The 25,971-nt window shown below is 28.4% G+C and overlaps 1 protein-coding gene across 1 annotated transcript in view; it reads left to right on the top strand.

Moving 5' to 3' along the window:
- Positions 1–25,971, top strand: part of LOC107450170 (NACHT and WD repeat domain-containing protein 2-like) — a 147,872-nt gene that overhangs the window by 53,985 nt on the left and 67,916 nt on the right. Inside the window, exons 2-3 of the mRNA XM_071178889.2 lie at positions 20,263–20,443; positions 24,633–24,835. Coding sequence (XP_071034990.2) covers positions 20,332–20,443; positions 24,633–24,835 — 315 coding nt within the window. The 5' untranslated portion in view covers positions 20,263–20,331. The remainder of the gene's footprint in view (positions 1–20,262; positions 20,444–24,632; positions 24,836–25,971) is intronic.

Raw genomic sequence — 25,971 nt, 5'->3', positions numbered from 1 at the left:
CTTAGTTGCTATCGTTCTTTTTAATATTTGTAAAAGTTCAAAGTGTCGGAACATTTTCTTTTCTTTGACAGTTTATTATTCTGTTTGAAGTGAATTTTAGTGAAAAAAATTAGCCTAATCTTTTTTATTGAGCTCTACTGAACGACAAGGACAAATTGGTGATTTCCACTTCAATTTAACATAAAAATTAATAGAATTATGGCTGATAGGAAAGATACCCGAAATGTCTTTAACAAACGGGCTTTATTTTTTCTCTATAAACAGTTTATTTGGTTAGAATATAAAACATAAATTTTCTTTTGTCTATTTTAAAATAATTATGAAATTATGAAGAAGAAATTATTACCTAAAATATCCTAATTCTTGATAATACCGGACCCTTTAAAGAAGCCTCTGACCAAAATTCCTGTTACTAATATTCTTGCAAATGCTTTTATTTAAATAGAATTTTAATCAAATAACTCTTTATAAAACTTCTTAAATTCTCAGTATTGTCTAAAATTGTAAAAGAAGCTACAAAAAATGTAATAAATACACCGAAAGATAGCTAAATACACCGATACTGTATCATTTTCTGTTGTCAGCGTTGCTGTTCTTTGCGGTAAGCAAGAAAAATCCATTTTCCCCGGATTAGTCTTTAATAGATCGAAACCAATTATTGTATTTGATGATGAATCATCAAATAGTGTCATGTAATTAGTGTTTGTTTGTGCGAGGTATACACAATCAATCTCGGGAAAGTTGAGAGTTTCCGAAAGCAGGAAATTATATTTCCTAATTTCCTGCTAAAAGATAAAAGAAACACATAAAACCTAGATTATTTTTAATATTATAATAAAGGCGAAAGAATATAAATCAGTTGTATAAAAATATTGACTTTTATTTTTGACACTATTAAATAAAAATGCTATAAAAGCCTAAAATTAAAAAGCTTTTAAATTGTAATTTCTGGGACATTATCTTCTCTTTACTGCAATGTAAAAAAAATAATTGTTTGCTTAAGAAAACTGTTAATTGTACTGAATGCCACCAATTCTCGCTGGAAAAAATTCCGTCTCAAATTATATTATAAAGTACCGGTACTTTAGGTGCATCATTGGTAAAATAAATTTTACAGTTAAGTTTTATAACGTAATTTTTACAGCAATATATATATTAAAATAGAGTGGTTCAGTTATTTTACTGTAAGGTTTTAGTAAAAATTTCGATACATCAAATTTTTTGCTTCGTAACAGGCTACTGCAAAAATGGACTTAGCGGTAAAAAGTACTAACGTCCTGATTACCGGTACATCTTACCGTAATTTAATCCGAATTTTTTGAGATTGTGGATCTGTAAAACTACCTGCACCTAAATTGAAAAAAGAAATTGTTATTGAATAAACGACGCATGCATGGTGACAATGAAAAGCGTTTACATTCCACATTGTACAATTTTATACATTAAAATTTATGTCCACTAATGTTTTACCTTATAATTAAACAATTGTATGTCGGTTTCCACAGATATTTCATACTTGTCTCAATGGTTTATATTTAGCTTAAGCCTTGTAGAGAAGTGAAAGACAACGGTAAATTTATGGACCTGTAAGTGACGGTGCATGAACGGTTGAAAGCATAAAATATTTGTTTAAATTGCTGAGTCCTACAATTGAGAATCTATGCTCTTAAAATAAAACATTTTCTGTAATTTCTTACTTGTTTTTTATGCAATATAGTTTAAAGCTGGTTTTTCTGAAATTTACAAAACTTAACATACCCTAAATTTAATGAGATCGATTGCAACAGTTTGCCTTGGAAGTAAATGGGGGATGGATGAGCAATGCTTTGACCTTATTTCTACCTTCATGGTCTTGCTCGTGAAATTTAGGTGACGCAAACTTCGTACGATTTCAGTTAAAAACAATTGGCTAGAAATTAGCATATTGGAAGTAAGCTCCTCAAATCGCAAAGTTGGAGTTTTGGTACGTGAAAATCTGATCATTATATCAAAAGCTATTCAGGGCATTTCATTTTTTTCCTTTACTTTTTTTGAGCTTTGTATATATACAATACATAAGATCAAAATAAACCTCATAATAATAGTTATATTTTACTCTAATCTCAAAAAGAGTGTCCTATATCACAAACCTTTCCCAAGTTTTTCTTTATATTCATGTTTATATTCATATATTATGTACATCTTCTTATTTCTGTGCTTTTTAAATTTATGATACTTAAAATTATGAATTTTAGATTTCATAATTTTGAAATAAATAAAATAATGAAAGTTATAATTTTGATATCAAAAAAAATATATTCGTAACATTTGTCTGTAACTAAATGCAGTGACGCAAATTCATATTTCTCACGCATAAGTTAATTGCGTAAATAATCTTACAAAGAGCTTGACTTACTTTTAGATCCAGATTCTTCGTTTAATGAAACTCTTCTCTATTACACTTCAGTCTTATTTCAAAAAATAGCTTAATATAAAAAAAAGTGAGAGTATTCCTTGCTGTAATCCTATTTATTTTTTATTAATGAACGACGAAAGTCAAGTTTTTCTCTCAATTTTTTCTGCTGCTTTTATATTATTTAGAAGTATTTGTGCAAAAATATTTTTTTTATTTTTAAAAAGGATATTTTTTTTAAAAAGATATTAAAGAAAAGAAAAGATATCTTTCTTACACTTTTTCGGAATTCTCCTTTCTCAAACCGCATTTTATCGAATGAGCACCTTTTAAATGTATATCATTTCCATAAAATTTCAATAATTATAATTCTCAGAGTTGTTTTAAAACAGCAGATTATTATTTTTGTAAACATAATTAATTTGCTTAAAAATTATTTTTCTACATTCAATATTTGAATTCAAATATTTGTATTAATGCTTATGTCGTCAGTAATTAATAACAAATTAATTAATTTAATTTTTCTTCTCATAGTTTTTATTTTTATAAATTTTACCTTATATCAACCAATGTAATTTTTCTCTTTAAAATATTTTACCTATTTAAATAATTTATAAATAGGCATTTTCGGGTGCCCCTCTAATTTTAAAATTTGTAAAATTCAGAGTATTATATAGAAAAGATTATAAATAATGAACGATATATTAATTTTAAACGAAAACCAATAAGAATGAAAAAAGAAGGTAATAGTAAGAATAATAGGAAAACTATTTACTATGAAATAAAAAATTCCATAATAAGGAATGATATCGATTATGACTGAACTATTGAATAGGAAAAACATAGATGAAAAAACTTGAACAAACGAATAAAAGGTAATATTTTCTGGTTAGAAAAAACGAATTTTCTGATTTAAAAGAATATTAAAAAAATGTATAAAAATGAAGGATTCATTTGTAATAGAAATGTTTAAACTAATAAATTCAATTTCACACTTAAGGCGTGGTTTTTGCATCGAAGTTTTAATGTTAAAATGTCTTATCTTTCTAATAAAAAGCAGTCATTACAATAAAGTTCTTAATCAGATTTTTCTTGCAAGAAAAATGCAATTGATTGCTTTGTCTCCTTCAGTCAGCATTATTATCGACTTAGTTGAATTTTTATCGATTTAGTACACGAAAAAGTAAATTTTTTATCGACCTATTATTATTCTTTTTCTATTAAAAACAAAAGAATCAGTTAGGGGTTGAGAACCTTAGTTGCAATAAAAGTTTTTGATCACAAATTTATTAATAAAATAGAACCAAATTTATTTGCTCTAATTCAATTTAAAATTTTTATAATAACAACTCTTATAAATGAAAATAGCTTATTTAATGAAATAATTTTTCGATTGAATGTAAGAAAAATATGAAAATTTTACGATTCTTTAACTAGTAAAAATGACTTTAAGTAATTAATCCAAATTGTGATGTGAGCGTTTATTTTTACACAGACGTTTCAACGTGTGAAATGTTTTCTCCTACTAATAAAAAGCACTAAGTTCTGTCATCTCAGTAAAGTTCTTGATCAAATTTCTCTAGTAAGAAAAAGTTTGATGCAATCGATTTTCCCTTTTATTTTTTCTTTCTTTAAATCCACATTTTCTGGGACTTTTATCTCTTTTCTTTTTTTTCTGTTCAAAACAAAGAAATCAGTTAAGGGTGGAGACCCGTTATGTAAGAAAAGGTTTTGATGACAATTTTTTTTATATTTAATTCATGAGTTAGAAATGGCTTCAGTTGCTTTAGTTTAACGTTAAACAACTTTTTCTAGAAAATGAAACGGGAACAGTTTATTCTTGAAAAGTATATATTTTTAAAAATTTTAATTGCTTTTGAAATTGCAAATTTAAGCATGATATTTTAAAACTGATTTACATAATTTTTACTGATTTATTAATAAAACAGAAATAATGTAAGCATAACAAATTCATTTCAAGTTCGAATTATAAGTTTATTTAAATTTACTAGTTTACAGTCTGAAAAAACTTTTTTGAGGATTTTATCCAAGTTTTATTTTTCAGGACGGAGTTAAGAAAAAAATTTTTTTTTAATAATTTAAGTTAGACGTTTAAATTATGCAAATGATGTTTCAAAATTTGTACATCGAGAATAATATACGGTCAAAATTTCAAGAATATAGTAATATTTATCATATTTCTGGCTCCATGAGAATATAATTTATATTTATAAAAATCTAAAAATATCTTTCCCAAATCGCTTAAATAATGGTTTTGGTAAAATTAACAATTGTAATTAGTTTTACAATATGCAATAAAATTTGGTAAATTTCATATATTTTTTTTAAATTTTATTATGCTAAGCATGGCACGAAAATGCCACAGAAATGCCAGAACTGCTACTCTTTTCTCGTTGGCACCGTCTGTCGTCTCAGTGAGCACCTACGGCGAAGCCACGGCGGTGGAGCAGCGTCACCCACGTCACACAACCACAAGCCCGTTTATAGGGCGGGAAAGGACATAGAACACAGAGAGAGAAAGAAACATCCATGCCCTGAGCAGGATTCGAACCCGCAGCCAATGGCTCCGCAGTCAGACACGCAAGCCACTCGGCTACCTGGTTGGCTACCATTGTCAATATATTGTCGTTCAAAAGAAAAAGAGAATTCAAAAGGTGTGATTTGTAAGTTTGGCTCTGCTGGTCCAATATCTCCTAGAAGAGAGAAGGCCTCAGCACTCGACACCATAAACGAATAATTTGATATTTTAGTAGTTCAAAGTAAATTAAATATTTTTTATTTCAATGCGGAGCTTAGTAACCCGAACATAGAGACATCTTTCAGATTTTTCCTCCTCTGCACAGTCTATGTTACGTCGAAGCATATATATATATATATATATATATATATATATATATATATATATATATATATATATATATATATATATATATATATATATATATATATATATATATATATATATATATATATATATATATATATATACCTGCTTTTATGTAAAACAGTTTATTGTCAGAAAAATCTTTTATGTAGTTTTATTCAAATCTTGTTTTTCGAGATGGAATCAAAATAGTTCAATTTCGTTTAATATAAATCATAAATTCCAATTCAATTTTATCCAATATATTTCCTAAATTCTAAATTTACGAATGAAATTTTATGATTTTTATTTAAAATCCATTTATAATTTTACTACTGTTTATATACCTTAGATCAAAAAAATGTCAAAATAATCCTGGGAATGACTAAGTTGGTTGAGGTATACTGAAATAATTCAGGATGAAATAACAGCAAAAAGTAGTATCACTCGGGTATCCAGTACTTTTTATTGCACAATCCATTTTTCTGTAAAATTTTACGGAACAAAAAATTTAACATACCGCAGTTTTTACTGTACTTTTTCCTGCAGAATCATTAAATCACTATAATTAAATTAATTTTATTACAAAAGTTAATGTGTAAAATTTTACAATAAAATTTATTTAATTGGAATTAGAATGAAGGAATGAATAGATGTTGCCTTCAGGATTCCAGTTTTTTTTAATGTAATTTGATTAGGAATATTTTACAGTACAGTTACTAAGGCTTTTATTTTTCAAAAAATAAAATTAAAATACCTATAAAATAAAAACCTTCAATATTGTTTATTTTATTTAAAAAACATAGGTGGATGGGGGAAAAACTCAGCATCAAGAAAAAATTATTGTAGAGAAATGAAATTTATGTAATTTTTTCGATTTATCTGAGTAACATATTTAATTGATTTAAGTTTCAAGATCACTGGTTACTCAATATTATGATTCATTTTGAATGGAAACACCATTTGAAACTAATTAAGGTTACATTAAGTTTGCATAATATTACAGTACATCGTTGATCTGATTTTTCTGACAGTGTAATGGTGAAACTAATAGTATATTAAACGAAATTCCAAAAAAAATTTCGAGTCAAAGATAAAAAAACATTTAATTTTAGAAAAAAAATTAGTTTGAGTTTAATAAAAAATTGGTTTCAGAATTACGCATAATAGACTAATTTACAGATATTTATGTGGATATTAATATATTTCGATGGATAATTTTAAGAAATAGAGTACAATGATAGAGCTATAAAATTTTTAAAGAGTTTACTGCAACCTTAGTTAAGTTGAACAATATTATCCCGATTCTTGGATTTAAATTGATTACAAGATGTTATAGTTCAATTTCAGCAGAAATGTAACTCAATTTATCCATATTACTAAGGATAAATTAAGATAAATTGAGTGATAAATATGTTTTCGGTTCTTATTTTTAGATGTTTATGTATGCTGTCTCTGTCTATAATCTGCCATTGAAAATAAAATATATTATTAAGGTTGAATTAAATTTTCTCCGTTTTAAGATTCTAAATGCCTTATAAGTATCAATATTATAGTTTACTTCTCTTAAAGCGTATTCATGTAACTGCCTGTATATGAAATGATTATTAAATAAATTTTCTCGGGTTTAAGTTTGAATAAACTATCTTTAATGAAGAGACATAGGATTAAAAAAAAACAAGTTAATTAAAGATCAAAGAATTTCGAAAAAGCCCCTAAGAGCATTTCCAGTTTAGATGGCTACTGTATATCAGTTACGTACAGCAAAAAATGCGTATAGCAGAAGGCGTATAGCAAAAAATAAGCATTTTTTAAAGCTATTGAGTAATTTCAAAAACATATAGAGAGTTTTCCAAAATTCTGATACAAGTTTTTATTACTAGTTATAATAAATATTTTGACAAGTTATTGATCACCGAAGCTATTACACTTTTACCTTAATTTAACTATCCTATAATAATTAAGAAAGTCTGACAAATCTATTTTAAGAAACATGAGTATAAAATCATGATAAACACGTATTTCTAATAGCTAGTTTTCTGACTTTAAAATTATAGATTCGCTCCTGAGCATTCAATGCAATTTATTGACGTAATTGTGACGTCAATATTCTAAATATAAACCTGAACGCGTTCACCAGCAGTTGGAAATAAAAGTGCTCAATACAATAAATATGAAGTTCATTAACTTTCTTTACTTGAAAATAACCGGAAAAAAATATTTTTTTCAAATATTATTCGTGAATCCATTAAGAAATCTGAAAATATTAACATAAGGCATTACAGAAAAGATCTCGTTAAATATACTTTTTGTATGCAATTTGATTTCTTTATGCAAACCACAAGGAAAAACAAATTCTAGTAAAATTACCTTACTGTTTTTTAATGATATTTCTGATAAAAAAATTACATATCTGGTTAATATAATTAAAATATACGATATTTAAAACACTTATTTAATAGTTTTTTTCTTTCATATCTTATGGTTTACAGTCAATTTCGGTTTTCAAAACTATTGTTTGTATTAACATTCAAACATTTAAAAAAATATACAAAGTAGAAAAGTTTATTTAACGGAATAAATGTTTTTTTATGCCTTGTTGCAAAGTATAACTACGAGTAACTAAATTTTATTATTCATATCAAGCTTTAATCTATATCTATACATAATAATAAAAGCGGCTGTGTGTGTGTGTGTCTGTAATCACAATATATCGCCCCAGAAGCCTCGCCCAGGCACGAAACTCGGCACATAATTGTGTTTTGACATAATGAAGAAGTATTTTTTTTCTTTTTCAAAAATTTGGATTAGTTTCTTAGTTATCAGTCATTTTGTAAGAAAATCTATGCTTTTTCGTCTTCAAAGAGCCATATTCAAGAAACTATTAAAAAATGCATATACTTTTCTCCACTCTTATAAATGTATGCTAATGCGAACCTTACAATTGAAATATTAATTTTCGACAACTTAAACCAATAATATACGAAGGAATTAATAATTTAATTGTAAGGTTCGCATTAGTTTACATTTATCAAAGTGGATAAAGCTTTAACTTTTGTACTAAAAATGTGGCAACATATTAGATACGTAAATAGAACGCTACGCTTTGATATATTTATCGCTGTTCATAATTGTTATAATAAGTTTTTCTTCTTCTTTCCACGCTCTTTTTTTTTTTTTTTCTTAAGCGAAGACGATAAGGGAAAATTATACTTGAGGATGCCCCTTGGCGAAATTGGTGACTTATGTTTGGCGCTATTCCTGTTTGCGCGGAACACCGTGGTAACAGAAATAACGGCCAAAACATAATGATATTTCAAAAAACATTGGAAAATTTCAACAAAACATCGCAAAAAGCTTGCAATGAACCCAATATAAGCAAAATTAATAAATCCAATAAAAAGGATTTTGAATCGAAGCAAAAATTAATGGAGTAGGTGCAGAAAGAAAAGGAAAAAAAAACAACTCACTTCTTCATTAAGCTTGAATATACTCAGATTTAGGTGTACAGAATTATCTAATAACAGTTAGAGGGAAAAATATACTTGAGGGTGCCCCTTGGCGAAATTGGCGACTTATGTTTGGCGCCATATTTGTTTGCCGGGAACGCCGTGGTAACCCACAAACAGGACATTTATATCTATTACTAATTAAACCTTCATTCATACACCAGTCAATCACTGTTTTTTTCTCATTGTTATTAAAATCGTACAGAAACTTAGGATTTATCTTATTGACAGTATTCATTTTTAGTACCAGAAGCAAAAATAACCTTACCAGCCGGTATCCAAAGTAGAACTAACGGATCTCTGAAATTACATTTAAAAATTCATTTAAAAACAACGCTAAATTCTAAACTAATCAGAATCACGATTAAAATCTAAACCAATCAGAATCACGATTGGTTTTCAGCATCTCCCAGCTTGGCGATCAATCGTGATCACAACTTGGCGGGGGCACCCTCAAGTATAGTCTACCCCAGTTAGATACTGTCTAAATTCATCGTGAATAGAATCTGTGTACCTCCATCGTCACATAAATTCGGCGAAATATGAATCGAAAATGGCGTTTGTGGTACCGAACTGGTGATGACATTTTTTTATAAAGTCCCTTTTTATGACTGCCCACATACCTTCGATCTTATTGACCAGAAGTAAAAGTAACCTTACCAGCCGGTATCTAACGAAGAACTAATGAGCCTCTGAAATTACGTATACCGTTGAACATTAATAACGCTAAAATCTAAACCGTTGAGAATCACGATTGGGTTTCAACATCGCCCAGCTTGGCGATCAACCGCGATCACAACTTGGCGAGAATCAAGGGGCACCCTCAAATATAGTCTACCCGACGTTAATTTTTGTAGCGATATAGAAATAGAAATTGATACCATAAAAAAATTATAGAGAAATAGATACCATAAAAAATTAATTCGTTTTCGTGTTCTTTTCATGTATTTAAAGCAACTTTTGTATGCTTTTACAATTTCTGAAGCCTTTTTTTAAGAAAAAAAAACAAGTCTCCACCTGATAGTTATATTATAGGTTAGGTTACCATAGCAAAGTTACATCTTCAAACATCCTCAAGAGCTATAACACATCTGCAGCAGAACTGGATATGAAGACAAAATTGCAGGACAGAAACACTTTAATTGTCCACTAATCTTCAGATTTCCTGCTATGTTTTAAAAAACTTTATTTGCGGAAACCTTTAGCGTGGCGGACAGCTGGCCGCCTTAGGCGGCTAGTATATAATATAAAGCAACATTTTATTATTAATTTTAAAAAATTAATTACCAAAGCACTTTGAAAAAAATTACCTGCATTTCGATGCTCTCGTAGCAAATTTGCCTTCGTGGAGGACTTTTTGGTTTTCCTAAACCTCACCTTCGTTACATGGAGAGGAAAACCACGAAAACCTCCCACGAGTAGCCAGACAGCAAGAGGACTCTAACCCATGGTCTGTTTATCCCTGAAGATATTTTAAATCAGCACTGTGGTTGGTGCGAACCGTATGCGGAATTTGTATCGACCAGCTATTGCTGAGATTCGAACCCGGTCGACCTCATTGGAAGGCGAACGCTCTATCCCATGATCCATCACTGCTCACACGTGCATGATTTTTACTCATTATAAAAATCAGTTACTTGTTGACAATGGTAAGCGAATCTTTCGAAAAACTACTGCTTGAGGTTTGTATTAAAGAGGATTATACGCCTGCTGTCTGAATCACTATTGGAAGAAAAATATCATTGGATTTGTATGCTATTCTCAGACGAGAGTGGGTTCAATTTTTCCTCTTATTGCCGACAGAAAATGATATGATATGATACTGCAGGTAGTACAGCAGAGCCGAGGTGACTCAGCGTACAGAGCGGTTCGCCTCCTAATGAGGAGACCTAGGTTTGAACCCAGTGGTAACCGATTGATAAGAGTTCTGCTCCCAGTTTGCACAGACAACAGTCCTACCTTTAAAATATCATCAGTACTGGGCGGAACAAGGGTTAGAATTCCCATGCAGTCAGGCTAACCTTTGAGGATTTTCTTGATATCTGTCTCCTTGTAACGGTAATATGGATTAGCTCCATAAAAATTCCTCCCCGAAGGTTAATTTATCACAATGCTTGATCCTTAACATTGGGATAATGCTTGATCCGTAATAACATTTCAGGTAAAAAAACACAGTAACTCTGGCTCATAAAACCAAAATATACGGTTTTCAACCATTTATTTAGTAATTTTTCCGTTCATTTGGTAACGCTTTACCGGAAATTCTGGTTTTCAAAATCATAGTTCTTATTACTACACATTTAGTAAAAAATATAAAACTTTTAAGTAAATTTAACCAAATAAAAAGGTTTTTATGCAAAGCTTTAAAGCTTCATTATAAAATTACCGAATCTTATCGCAATTACCAAATTCTTATCACATATTTTAAAACCATATTTTATTGTTAATTTTACCAAAATCATTATCAAAGCTCTTCGGTAAAAAATGCCAAGCATTTTGGTGTTTCCATAGAGCCAGAAACACTTTAAATTTTACCATATTCTGGTAGTTTTGACCATACTTTTTCACAGTGTATTTGCGCACATATTTTTGATGCCTTAAGCTCACATATTTTTTTAATTGTTTTAAGCACACATAATTTTCTAAAACATGTGTTTTAATGTACCACGCATGTTTTTCTTTTAAATTAAAAGTAATAGAATATAAGTTAATTTACACTCTGTACAATGTACAAAAACAATAATTAAAATAAACCAAACTATGTCGATAAAAATACATAAGATATAAAATATTGTAATAGTTTTACTAAGTAACGATTTAACTTTCGAAAATGTTATTATTTCAAAACAAAATCTAAAGCGTACTTAATTATAAAATGAAAATCTATGGATTTTAATTTAATTATTATGTATAATGCTAATACCTAACGAATAAGCTTTCTACGAAATGAGCGCTTCCGTTAAATGCGGGTGAGAAGGGATTTTTAAAATTTTACAGACTAATTAAATAATAAAATGCATAAAGCCTCCTTTATCGTCTTATCACCCTATTCTTTGTAATAAGCACAGCCCATTTTTACAACCCTCTGTTCTCTTTAGTAGCCTGGGGAGATGGTGTAGAGATGAGCAACGTTAAATATTTAAAGATCGTCTGCTTTATATGTCTAATGTTTCTGCCTGAATAGATGGCAACACTAAGCCATAAATCATTTACTCTTTGTGAACCTAGAGTGTTGAGCGAACTTGTTTTGAATAATGAAAATGTACAGAGACTAGTTCATAATTCTTGGGTTGAATAAATGAATTAAATTTTACTAAAAATGTGGGGAAATGATTGCTTCAAATTCCGACAAATCTGTGACGGTTAATAAATATTCTTTTCAGGTATATTAATTTGCACTAATTATTTTCCCTAACGCTTGCAGTTGTTTGTTATCTGGGCATATAATTTAATGTATAACATTGATAGTAATGTGTTAGGACATAATAGATTAAATACTTGATCAACTATAATCTTGGCATATATGAATATGAATCAATAATAAAAAATCAAACAAGTATTTTATTCTAAAAAAATAAATAAATAAATCTTAAATAATAATATAAATATTAAATTTAAATAAAAATTATCGTAGCAAATATTTATAGGAGAAATAAAATAAAGACGAAGCTAAACGTAGAGTCTTAAAAATTCTTTTAACAGTATCTCTTAACATAAAATATCAATGGTCTGTAATCGTTTTTAACTATCGTCGACGCATTCTTATTAACCAGTAAATTACGTGGTGATGTTCCCTCTTAAAGAATATTTCTTATTTATTTGCTTGTTTATTTCTTCATTAATTGATTGCTTATTTGGTTTAATCTTTAATTGACTGACTTTCATTACCATAGCTACTAGCTTTTATGTCAAATAAAAGAAAGGAAAAGCTTAAAGTAAAGTCTCAAAAAAATTGATTTAAATAAAATTGTCAATAAAATCTTTATGCAACATAAAAAATCAATTGTCTGTAATCGCATTTAAGTTTTTGCTGCACATTATTGTGAACCAGTAAATCACGTGGCAATGTTCCTTCTTAAGGAGCATTACTTTAATTGATTGTTTGTTTCTTCTTTAACTGATTGTTTGTTTCTTCTTTAATTGATTGTCTATTTCCTTATTAATTGATTGCTTATTTGCTTTAATTTTTAATTGATTGATTTTGATTAACATAGTAAAAATGTTTTAAGTGAAATAAGGAAAGAAATAGCTTATGATAAGGTCTTGAAAATTCGTTGAAATTAAATTGTCGATACTATCTCTATTCAACATAAAAAGTAAAGCGTCGCTAATTGTTACACCCTATTGTTGGCACTTTCTTATGAACCGATAAATCACGTGGTATTGTTCCTTCGAAGAGAATATTTTTTTAGTTGAATCTTTAAATTGAACAACCATGAGGGATGGTGAGCGAAGTCAATGGTGTTTTAGAAGAAACTTTGTTTTGTTAGAAAAATTTGATTTTGATTTTAAATTTCCATAATTGAATCTTATTATATTTTAGTCCATAATATATAAAATAGTGTATACGCATAACATTTCGTAATAATTATGCGTAAATAACGCAAATAAACATTAATTAGTATTTTTTCAGAACCAATTATTACACTTTATTTTTTGTTACATTGTTACGACGACTATTTTTTTAAATTTGGTTTTTTGAAAATAATTCCTTTCGCATTTATGATATTAACCAAAAAAAAAAAATTCTGAACACATTAGTGGCTTGAAATTGCATGTTAAATTTTGACAAGAGAATCTTAAAGTAAAAACTAGTTTTAGGACATTTGCTTAAGCATTTCTTATTGGTTTCTATTAGTTACATAAATGTCTTTGAATAAATAAAAGCAAGATAGTCAATATTTCAATTGAAATTATTTTATTTCCTTTAATTCATTCGTTTCAATAATTCGATTGTTTCACTTGTTCGTTTAAAAAATTTTTTTTGTTAATTAGAAATTGCACAGAAAAATTCGTATTAAAATATGCAATAAAATATATAATAAGCATATACATTCTTAACCAGATAACTCTTATTATTCAAAACGAGTACACTCTTATTATTAATATATAATTAGCACAGCTTAAAATAATCTATTAAAAAAATTAAAACTTAGAGAATTGTAGATTAGTCCTCTCGGCTATAATATGTAGGTGGTATAATATGCTTGGTATAATATGCAGGTATAATCTGCTTTATTAGGTGGTCCTAGGTGGTGCGATGAAATTCAAGTTGTTTACAGGTTTTAAGTGAAGGCAGTTAGTCAACAGTTTTAATATCGTTTAAATTATGGTTATTTGACTGTTTTGCTTGAATATGGTAAAATAACATTATATATAGTTAATTAACCATTTTTTCCGGGAAATTTTTGTAAGCGTATTTACAAATTAAGTCATGCAAGTAAAGCAAATAATTACTAACTGAGAACAAACACCTGTAATTTCGTACTGATAAATTTAGAACCTCAATTCAATTTATTCCAATCATCAATTTTCAAACTATCAGTATCCTTTAAATTCAAATAGCCTTTTACTTTCCCTTAAAGATTCCGGATTTCTATTAACGACATCTTCAGTCACTCGAAGAACTTTCTTTTTTTAGAGAAATCCAGCGAATAAATTGAAATCTATATTAAGATAAGCTGTCATCAACAGAGTTGGAATATTATCAAATATCTGCAAAATTCCGACCTTTTCCATTATTCTTCAACGAAAAAATGAAAATTCTATGCAGATTAAAGATGATGTCATACAAAGGTTGAAAATTAAAATCCCTGGTTCAATGGTAGATGGATTTCTTCTTTCTAAGCTAAACAAAAGAATTTATTCTGACGTTGAAATAAGGAAAAGCTTTGATCTTCATTCATTTTCCGATTATTAAAAATTATAAATGTTAGAATAAGTAAATTTAAAGCTAAAGGTTGGTTACTACTTTTATTTATTTTAAAACTTTTCGATAAGAATTAAGAAATCTTAGCATTTTATTTTGACCTAAATGATTTTTAAAAGATGATTGCTGCAAGCAAGTAAACTTTCGGCACTCTGAGTAATTTTAGATATTTTTAAAAAAATATTATTTCTGGTTGTCTGAAAGGTTATTGTATCCTCCATCAAATAATAGAAGGGATAATTGGCTCCTACAAAGTCTTATAAGTGAAATCTTTAATTTCTAAACATAACAAAGATATTCAATTTCATGCTGAAATAATGCCAAAGTTTTCATTTTTATTGATTTCTAGATGATTAAAGATTGAAAATATAAAATAAAAAATTACAAAGCTGGTGTTTGGTTACTTATTGAATTTATTTTTAGCCCTTTAGAAAAGTTCAAATAAACCGAAGCATTTGATTTTGATTAAGTTCATTTAAAAAAAATATTATTGTTTCAAACTAGTAAATTTTTGACTATCTAGGCAACTCTAAAAATATTTTCATAATATAATTTTGAGAGCTTTGAAAAGTTCCTGTATCAAGCAATAAAAAGGGGTAATTGTCACCTGAGTTTTTCAGTAAGATAAACTTCTAATTTCTTAACGTATCGAATAAATTTATTCCTTCGCTGAAATAAGAAAAAGATTTGGTTTTCAATATTCCTATTCCGATGATTAAAGAATAAAAATATTGGAATTAAACAATGTAAATCAGAGTTTGATTACTTCTCTAATTTATTTTAAGCCTTTTAGAGAAGTCCAAATAATCCTTAGCATTTGATTTTGAATTAAGTTTATTTTAAAATATGTGATTGTTGCAAACCAGTAAATTTTTGACTATCAAGGCAACTATAAAAACATTTCTAGAATATAATTTTGAGAGTTTTGAAAAATGTTCCTGTATCAAACAATAAAAGGGGCAAAAGTCAGATGATTTTTTGAATAAGATAAATTTCTAATTTCTCAACGTAATAAACGAATTTATTCTAACATTTAAATAAGGAAAGGCTTTCATTTCCAACATTCATATTCCGATGATCAATGATTAAAAATGTTGGAATCAAACAATGTAAATCTTGAGATTGGTTACTTCTCTCATTTACTGTAAGCCTTTTAGAGAAGTCCGAAATGGTTTGAGAATTTTATTTCGAGCTATATATTTTTAAATATGATTGTGCGCATACAGGAAACGCTTTTCCACTTCAAAAATTGAAAGATATTTTAGAGTATAATTTCTGGTGTCTTTAAAAGTTCCTGCTTCAAGAAAAAATCGAAGAAACTGTTTTCTACATAGTTCAGTGAAATATAATCCTGAAATGTAAATCCGAGGTTTGGTTACTTCACTTATTTATTTTAAACATTTTAAAAAAGTCTGCATAACTCTTAATAGTACCTATTGCATTATTTTCTTAAAAATATATATGCAGTTACAGGAAGATGGGAAACTATGCGACTACGGGCAACTTTACAGTTGTTAAAAATATAATTTTTTGGATCGTTGACAATTTTCTGAACCAAATAATGTGGGGAACAATAGTGTATATTCTTTTCTTCGTTCAGAAATTTAAAAAGCTATAATGAGAGTATAAGTTTTTGCAAGATTCTAATGCATGATACGAAAGCATATTAACTTATGTAAAAATATTGCTTTGATTTACAACACTAATAAATGTTGAAAACTAAATTAAACTCTTAAACAGTTCGAATAAGAAGACATTTTTTTTTTCACTAAGCAATTCTTAAATCGAACAAAGTTATTTTACGAAGCTGTAAAAAATTTTACACCCAATGGCAACCTTGTAGTTCTTAAAGATAAATATTGGTTACGTAACATGTTTCTGAACAAAATATTGAGGGGATCAAATGATTAGAAATAATCATACTGTATGCTCGTTATGAGTACACAATTTTGTAGTGTTGTTATTAAACACAAGAATTAACTAAAATAATTAATCGTTAAAACATTTAAAGGAAAACAACTATTTATTGTTGAAATAAAATGATTATGAAACAAACAAATAAGCGTTAGGATACTAAACAGATATGGAATCTAGGAATAAGACCCTTTCACGTCTTCACTCTTAGAGTTCCTGGCATCAAATTTAACTGATTATTATTTGTTATTTACCCGCTAATGTTGTGTCTGGCTCCAGCCTTGGCTGAAAAGTATCATAATTGGTGCCACAACACACGACGAATCTCATTAGACCAAATTAGGAGACTTCTTAATTTAAATAAATAAGTACTGCATGCATGCTAATACATTTTCTTTCCCAGCTTTAATAGTTGGTTGCAAAATATTAACCTCTAGAAAATAAAACATATACTTAAATAAAATGAAATCATAATGTAATTAAGAAACATTTTATAAGTATTTTTGCCAAATTTGTCAAACGATTTACTAAATCTAAACTCGAAAGCAAAAGAAATATACTGAAACCCTCATTACAGCAAAATTTAAAGTTACTTATGCACAACATTTGTTTCTTAATCCATTGTTTTCGACTAAAAATACATTGCAATTTTAATTATTGAAATAATGCAGTAACACAATTATTTTGAAATAAAAGCTACTTTTATGGATGCAAGAGATTTGAAAAATCACTTTTATTTGTAACGTGAGCCAATCATATTATAGAAATTTTCAAATCCGTCTAATGATGAATAAAAATAGTAAACAACAAGCATTTTAAAGGGGGGAAAACAAATCTTTGGAAAATATTTCTGTCAAATTACTCGGAAGATTTCAATTTAATGCATCATTATCATTTTGTCAATATGGGTATATTTTTCTATACATTATTTTGAAACATTTTTTTATATATGGTTGCAATGTTTCTCGAAATATTCTGTTCTTTGCACGAGAATTTATCTAACAACTTGTTTATTATTCGAGAAACTGCATTTACGTATTGCTATGATTTTATTTCGGAATCTCATTATTCTTTGTGACAAAAACATATAAAAAAATACATTTATTTACAGTAAATAACTCACATTTGTGTTATTTTTTTTATTATGGTACTTATAACTCTGTTCGGGAATTTTTTGTATAAAATATAATTAGGAGGATAAATATTTTACTTAGAATTTCATTTTTTGTTTGTTTCATCTGTACTTTAAAAATGTTAAAATTGCATGTTACTATATTTTATAGCAGATTTTTTAATAATAAAGCATTAAATTATCCAAATCCTCTATATGAATGCATCCTTGCTTATTTGCGGGCATTGTATGTGTCGATTGGTAAAACTCTTCCTCAAAGCATTCAAAACATTTGCGACGGATTTCAGGTCTGGGCTATATGCTAACTGTGGAAAACGCTAAATATTCTCACTGACTAATGACTGCTCATCGGAATATTGCTTTGTCATCGGTACAAGTAGTAGCACCAATAGAGAATACGAACGTGAGCAGTAAAACATTATTGATGCATCGTTATATACTCAGTCATAGTTCCAGTTCTGAGACAAGGTAATTCCTGAATAAAACAGGAAAGAACTAACTTTTTTAGCACAGTTTTGATGGAACTAAACTCATTAGCTTATTCTATAGAAGAAAATCACGAAAACCACTCAAGGTTAGGGTGATTTTAGCGCATGTTTAACGCATGTTGACTCATGGGGATTTTAGCCCATGTTTTGTCTAGCACTGAGGTCGGTGCTAGCCAAGAGTAGAATTCGTATTTACCAAAAACTTCTGGGATTCAAACCTTCTCTTTGTTCACCTAATTGAAAGGGGAATGCCCTATCCCCTGAGCCAGCCTGGCTCAATATACTACTATTATTTATGATTCTAGTCCGTATAATCACACGGCTTTGCTGTACGATATACATTATCACTTGCAATCCAGATAAGTTTTTGTCGACAATCAGGCGAGAGACTGAACCTACTTTTTTCTGAGAATAGTATACAAGTCCAGGGATCTTTTTCTTCTGATTGCGGCTCAGAAGACACCATCACAAACAGACAGGACTGTAACATCCATATAATGAGATGCATAGAGCAGGACAACAGTTAAGCTGTCATTCTTAATACAGAAATCTGGCATTAATTTTTTTTCATTACCATACAGAAAATGTAAATGTTATTACTTTGCGTAATTTTATAAGGACTGTTTTTCTCTTTTTCAATCTTGTCAACGCTACCCTCACGAAAAATCACTTAATTAAGATCCAAAGGGCATACTCAACAATGCAGTTTATCAATTGATTTATTCCCTTTATACTTCGGATTTGAAACCCAATGGTCAATTCTTTGTCGGTGCTTTAATGTGACAACAGGCACTTTAAAAAATTCTAGTCCGCATAATGGTACCAAATTACCGGCACTTTGGGTGTATCATCCATGGAATTCATTTTCCATGAAATAATATACAGTAATTTTTACAGTATCAGTTATTTAATTCAAGGGATTCAGTGATTTTGCGGTAATTATTACGGCAAAAATTACGGCTTAACAGATTTTTTGTTCCGTAACATGCTCCAGTAAAAATGGATTTCATGGTGAAAAGTACCGGAAACTTGAGTGCCGGTACTCTTTACTCTGATCCGGAATTTTTCACAGTGTGTTCCGGAGATTTTTTCTGTACATTGTACTTACCTTGGTTTCTTCAAGTTTCCCATTTTTAATTTTGAAGTTTCAGTCATTGATTTTGGGGTTTCTACTTTGTTTTCTATCAGTGCTGTTACTGACAATGGTAAAGACAGATATTATTGTCACTTTCCTCAGCAATCATCACTACCGGAGTACCAATGATTTCGACAAAAAGAAAAGGAAAAAACTATAATAATTGCCTGAAAGATATGACTCATATGAGTATCGTTTTCCATTTGGTAAATAAGTGAAATTTCATTCATTGAATAATAATTAACTTCATAAGTCATTTAATAATTTGCTAATTACATTTTCAACCCTTTAGAACATTCATTGTAAAATAATATTTAATTAAAAAACTAGCGATACAAAAAGAAATGAAGCACATGAATAATCAAAGTAAAAAGCCGATATAACACCACAGAATTTTTTTATCCGATAATTCTGTAATCGTTTTCTAATAATCGACTTTAATACTTTTATTTATTTCTCTTTAAAAAACGTACAAAAAATTTATAAATTTCAAGTTGTTGTCAGTGTATGCTGTTTATTAAGTAAAGTACTAATTTAATCAATGAAAGTATTTAAGTTGATACTTGCTTTGAAATTGACAATTTATTTTTGTTCATTACGAGTTTTTTTTATTAATGCGAGTTTAATTATACTATGGAATATTTTTATCTCTCGTTTTTATAAACTTATCACTTTTTTTCCCTAAATTTTAGAAACTTGAAATAGTACTTAAGTTTTTTTTTCCTATTTTTTAAATGCTTAAAGTAAGAATTTAATGACGTGGAATCTATTAGAGAAAATATGTAAAATTATTTTCTCTTGTATTAAATGTTGAAAATGCAAACAGATTTATTTACATGTTTTTTCAGTATTATTAGCATTTTAATTTTGTTTCCTTAGAAATGATTTGGCACAGAAATATCACAAGCATATAAACTGATAAAAAATAGCCAAGTAATTATCTGAACCATGGCTGATTCGCAGGACAGTATTTTGGATTCTGTTCTGCATGGGAACGTGACGAGTGTACCTGAACCACCATCTAGAGTGGTCAAAATTATGGTCATCTCCTCAAAATCAGGTAAGTTACAATCATGATGATACTATGTTTAGATATCGCATTAAAGCGATTGACGCTCATTCATAAGAACACGCACGGCGTAATGTATCATTCCAATTGATTCCTATTGAATGAAATTGATAAACAAATTTTTCGTTGTTTATTAATATAATATCTCATACACAAATTAAAAATTACCCTCTCTCTCTCTTAAATAGTTACGAGCAACTAAAGTGGTCAGATATTACTAGACTAAGAACTTAATTCCCTTCAAAAATATCGAAATTAGAAACAGCAGACTACATGTTTCAAGCTCTCAAAAACAGGCACTCACTGCCATGAATTGCCAGACATGAATAAAACGAAACAGAAGTGATTTGAAATCTGAAACGTGCTGTTGTCATGAAAATAGCAAAAGATAATAATAAGATTTGGCACAGAAGTATCAAAAGCATATAAACGAATGAAAAATAGCCAAGTAATTCTCCGGACCAAGGCAGATTCGCAGGACAGTATTTTCGATTCTGTTCTGCATGAAAACTAATCAGTGCTCCTAAGCAACCATCCAGAATGGTCAAAATCCTGGTAATCTCGTCAAAATCAGGTTAGTCGCAGCTATGTTGACTCTATGTTTAGATACCACTATAAAGTAATTGACCCTCATTCATAAACACACGCATGGCGTAATACAATATTCCTTATTAATTATATTGAAGGAAATTTATCAACAGATTTTTTCTTTGTTTATTAGTATATTACATCAAGCACTTATCAAAAATTACTCTTTCTCTCTCTATCGCTTAAAAAATAATCTAAAGAAACTTAAATGGTGAGATATTACTAGATTTAAAAAATTAATTTTCGTTTCAAAAATATACAAATTGGAAATAGACATGCTTCAAGCGCTCAAAAAACAGACGCTCATTGTAAAAGCCTGCCAGATATGAATGAGAAGAAACAAAATTGATTTGAAATATAAAACGATTAATTTATCAACAAAAAAGGGAAAAATTAAAGTTCGAAACAAAACTTGAAAAAGCCACAGTAGACGAGGAAAAAAAATAAAAATCAAAACAAGAAAAACCACCGTAACCGAGAGGAGCTAGTGAGATGCATTTTCATGTGCTACGGAGAGGTGGAGAGGAACTAATGTCGTTAACAAGAGAATCATCATTCATAGAGTAATTGATCCCCATTCATAAAAACACGTATGGCGTAATGCAGCATTCCATATGATTCCATTTGAAGGAAATTTATCGACAGACTTTTTCCTTCCTTATCAATATATTTTCAAATACACTTATCAAAAATGACTCTCTTTCTTTCTCTTAAATAAATAATTCTAAGAAAATAAATTAGTAAGATATTACTAGATTAAAAACTTCATTCGCTTCAAAAATATACAAACTGGAAATAACAAATGACAAGTTTCAAGTCCTTGAAAAAACCAGATTTACAAACAATATACATAATGAAATAAAATTGCTTGCGAGATCAGTGAAGAAAAATAAGAATTTTAAGATTGATATTTGGTTCGGAGCATTAAATGAAAAATCAATGATACCATTTGTTACAATTATGAAATATTGCAATATGTGAAAATACATTTTTCGATGCATTGAACTTTAAAATTGTCTAAATGTCATTCAAAAGTCATAAATATTGTTTTTTAAAATAAAAATATCATTTTAGACATTAAAATAATTGGAATAAATTTTTGGGTACGAAGCAATAATTTTGAAACTTAGAGATATCAGTGAAACGATTGCGGTTTCGATGAGAGAAGCGAAGAGAAGAGAGAAATGCTTGGTTTTGATTTTACAGTATTTTTTTCCCTAATTAGTGTGAAAAGTCTTTATTTAAATAAAAGAAATATGAATTTTATTATTATTCTTAAAGAAAAATAAGGCTGCAAAAATATCAATATGTAACATAATTTTTGCAGTTTTTAGAGAGATAAATTGAAATCAAAAATTTAGTAGTTCTTTCAGCCGGGTAGCCCAAAGGTTAGAGAATCAGACTCCAGTAAAGAAGTACCGAGTTTCGATTCTCAACTCCGTTAAGAGCTACACCTACATTCGAAATGCGTGCTCAGAAAAATCTGAGGAAGAGAAAGTCTTTTGGTCAGTCACTGAGTAATACCATGGATACAGGAATCAGGAGAAATTACCTTGCCCTTCAGATTCATGTCTAAATTGAGGAAGTGCCTCACGAATGAGGGATGTTACGATCTATTTATAAGGTTTTGAGCTAAGACGCACTTTCAACCTTGCTGTGCACTCATGTCAAAAGAAAGGCACGCTTTCCTGAGTAATTCATATAAGGTCAATGATTGGCGAGTTTTGCATTAGAAGTGGAATTAGAAACAACAACAACAGTAGTTATCTGTTTTCAGAAAGAAAATAAAAAGAACAAATATTAATATATATATATATATAGCTATTAACTGATACAGTGATATGGATTAAAGCAGCAAAACGATTTCAAATCCTATTCAAAATATTCTTTGAAATTTTCATTAATAAAACTGTTGCTTAGTAATGATAAAAAAATTACATTTGTCGAGAAAGAATATGACTAGATTTTGTGACACACATTTTAATACAAACAAGAATATCAAATTAAAACACAAAAACACAATTTCTTTTAAATCTCAACAAAGTGAGGAAAAATATCTTTCATACATAACAAATAAGCTGATTTACTTAGTGAAATTGCCTGTCTCTCAAACCACATAATGTCTTTGTATGACATTTAAATAATGAGAATTATTCCGTGTGGAATAGACAATCGTTATTCTTGAAGTAATTTACTTAATTATCATGGAATATTTGGAAGCTATCTAAGCCAGAATAAACTTGTGAAAGTATGTAATACAAATTAACTACGAAAAATTGGGGATACTATGTAGTTTAAAGTTGTTTCTAAACGAGATTGTTTCATCAAGTTGCAGGCTAATAACTTGTATGTGTTATTTAGTAAATTAAACAGATTTAATTAGTATTATATTTTTTATGGATATTTTTGGTTAAGGAGCATCAATTTTAATTATAAAAAAATAAGTGAGTTCTTAAATTTGTTTTATTTTTCAAATAACTTTTTACCGCATTTTATTGTTGGTATAAACTTTTTTTTCAATCCCTTATCCATTCTGGATTTTATTTAAGGCAGGAACTTATCTTTAATTTATCTGCAATATTTTCTTACAGTTCCTATTCATGTTATCATTTCCCCTTTCTTCACTTCCTATCCGGATTAGCGTGTTTGAGAAGGCACGTATTAAAAATTTAATGAATTCATTTTTAACACCAAAAGACAGGCGAATAATTTACGTTTTGAGATAAATTCGCATTCCTTAATGCTTTATTGCAACATAATTTATAACAAGATTAAAAATTTTCAATACAAAAAGCGGTTTTCAGCTGTTTAGAAAGGTTGTTTCAGCAAATTCCTTTTTAATATCATAGAGATCTTACTCACATACTTTTTATTTAAATAAATAGGTATAGTTTTGTTTTAATAATTTCAGATGATTTTCATTTATTCAAGAAGTAGCTCTCCTAAATTAAAAACAAAATAAGTTTAACGCTTTCTGAAATTTAGTTTTTTTTTTCTGAATAGAATAAGTTTTTTCCCCTACATTTGATATTCCTTGTATGCGTTTATTATAATTGCGTTTCTTCAAATTATTTTTGATTCTAGGATTATTTCTTACAAGAAATAAAATTTTATTTGCAACTGTTCTCCTTAAAACATTCTCCTTTTTTATCCTCTCTGGTTTTTATTATCTTCTCTCCAAACAATTAAGAGACACGCATGCAATTTACGTTTTAAAACAAACTTTCTTTCCCGAAAAGTTAGATTAATTATAATTCACTTCAAATTGCAGCATATGTCTACGAAACGCAGTGCACAATTAGTTGTTTCAGCTTACTTTAAGGATTAATGAAGAAACCTATAATTTATAATTATTGGCTGATAATTTATGAATTATCAATTATCCAGGATTATTTATTATTGATAAGTAATAAATCAATAAATAAATAATAATTTATTTTGCAAATTTTAGTGCAAGCCTAGTCATCTACAAAGCGTGTTCGAGCATTTAGAAGTTTAATTTCTCATATATTATTTGTCATTTATGCTATGTATTTCGAAATATTTAATTATTGCATTAAAATTTGTGCATAATAAGTGTTACATTTTATAGATTTTGAAATGGAAAGGCGGTATCTACATGAAAATGTTTGGCCTGAACTGCAAAGACATTGTGCCGCATCTGCTGTAGATTTTGAAATTTTGGATGTCCAACAGGGAAATGATTTAGACTCTACCTACGATCCTTATACATTTGAATTACAATTAAAAGAAATTGAAAACAGTTACAGAGAATCTTTAGGCTGCTTTTTACTTGTAAGTATAATTTTACATGCGTTTTGATTTAATCTCAAAATCCTTTTTCTAAAACCGTAATTTTTAGTCTATAAAGAAATTTGATATATAAGACGATTTTGTGTATATTTGCAGAATTCATCATCATTAAAAACACATTATTAAACCAAACAAATAATTCTGCTTTCTAAAGATTTAAATAAAAATCAAAAAATAATTTATAATGAACATCATCAATGGCTCGACAGCCCAGGGAGGACCTTGACCTTCACGCGAAGTTTTTCCCAGACCAACCTTTATAATTTATACTAATAGGCCTATAACCTTTTTAATACTAATGGAAATAAATGACTGATTATGATGACTTTTTAGTTCCTTTTTCATTGTAAGATATCATTCAAACAACTTACATAATACAATATGAAACACTGATGAATAATTTCTTTATAATATATATTTTATACAGAAAATAATACGAAAAAAATAATATAAAAATTATATAGTTCATAAATTTTATATTTGAGTTTTAAAATTTACAACTGTATGATACTGTAATTCAAAGAATAAAATTATTTTAATAGAGATTCAAGAAATTGAGACTGGTCGAATTAGAAATCTAGTGATCAAATTTTAAAAACCACCTTTTTAATGTTAACGTCTAAATAGACGTAGAGTGTTTTTATAAAATGTTATCTAACATAATCTGTTGATGATTGGTAAACCACAAATTTCATTGAAATTGAGCTTTTATCAAAATTCATTCGAAACATATTGAGGTAGCTCAGAAAGTCACATATAGTGTGAATCTTAAAAATTCTTAATTAATTTTCAAATTTAGTGGATTTGAAGTAGGCGAAAATGTTTCGAAAATACAAGAAACAAGTTTTTAGCATCAAAAACGTGCAAATATTTCCATGCAACATCCATATAAACCTCATATTTTCGTTTATAAAGCATGAAAATGACTAACTTACAATCACGGAAAAGAGATGACATTATGTGAATTGGGGCGACTTCAGTTTAATAGATAGCAAATTGATTTATGAAATAACAGGACAAAAGCAAGATTATAAAAAAAAATCTTTGTGATTTTATTGCACTTGAATCATTCCAAAATGTTACTCATAGAATGAATATTAATTGGTTTCTTACCAAAC

The sequence above is a fragment of the Parasteatoda tepidariorum genome, chromosome 6 (genome assembly GCF_982258835.1).
Source record: "Parasteatoda tepidariorum strain Cologne lab strain chromosome 6, Ptep-v5.0, whole genome shotgun sequence".
NCBI lineage: Eukaryota > Metazoa > Arthropoda > Arachnida > Araneae > Theridiidae > Parasteatoda > Parasteatoda tepidariorum.
The sequence above is the reverse complement of the archived record's forward strand: the minus strand, read 5'-3'. Positions and strand labels throughout refer to the sequence as shown.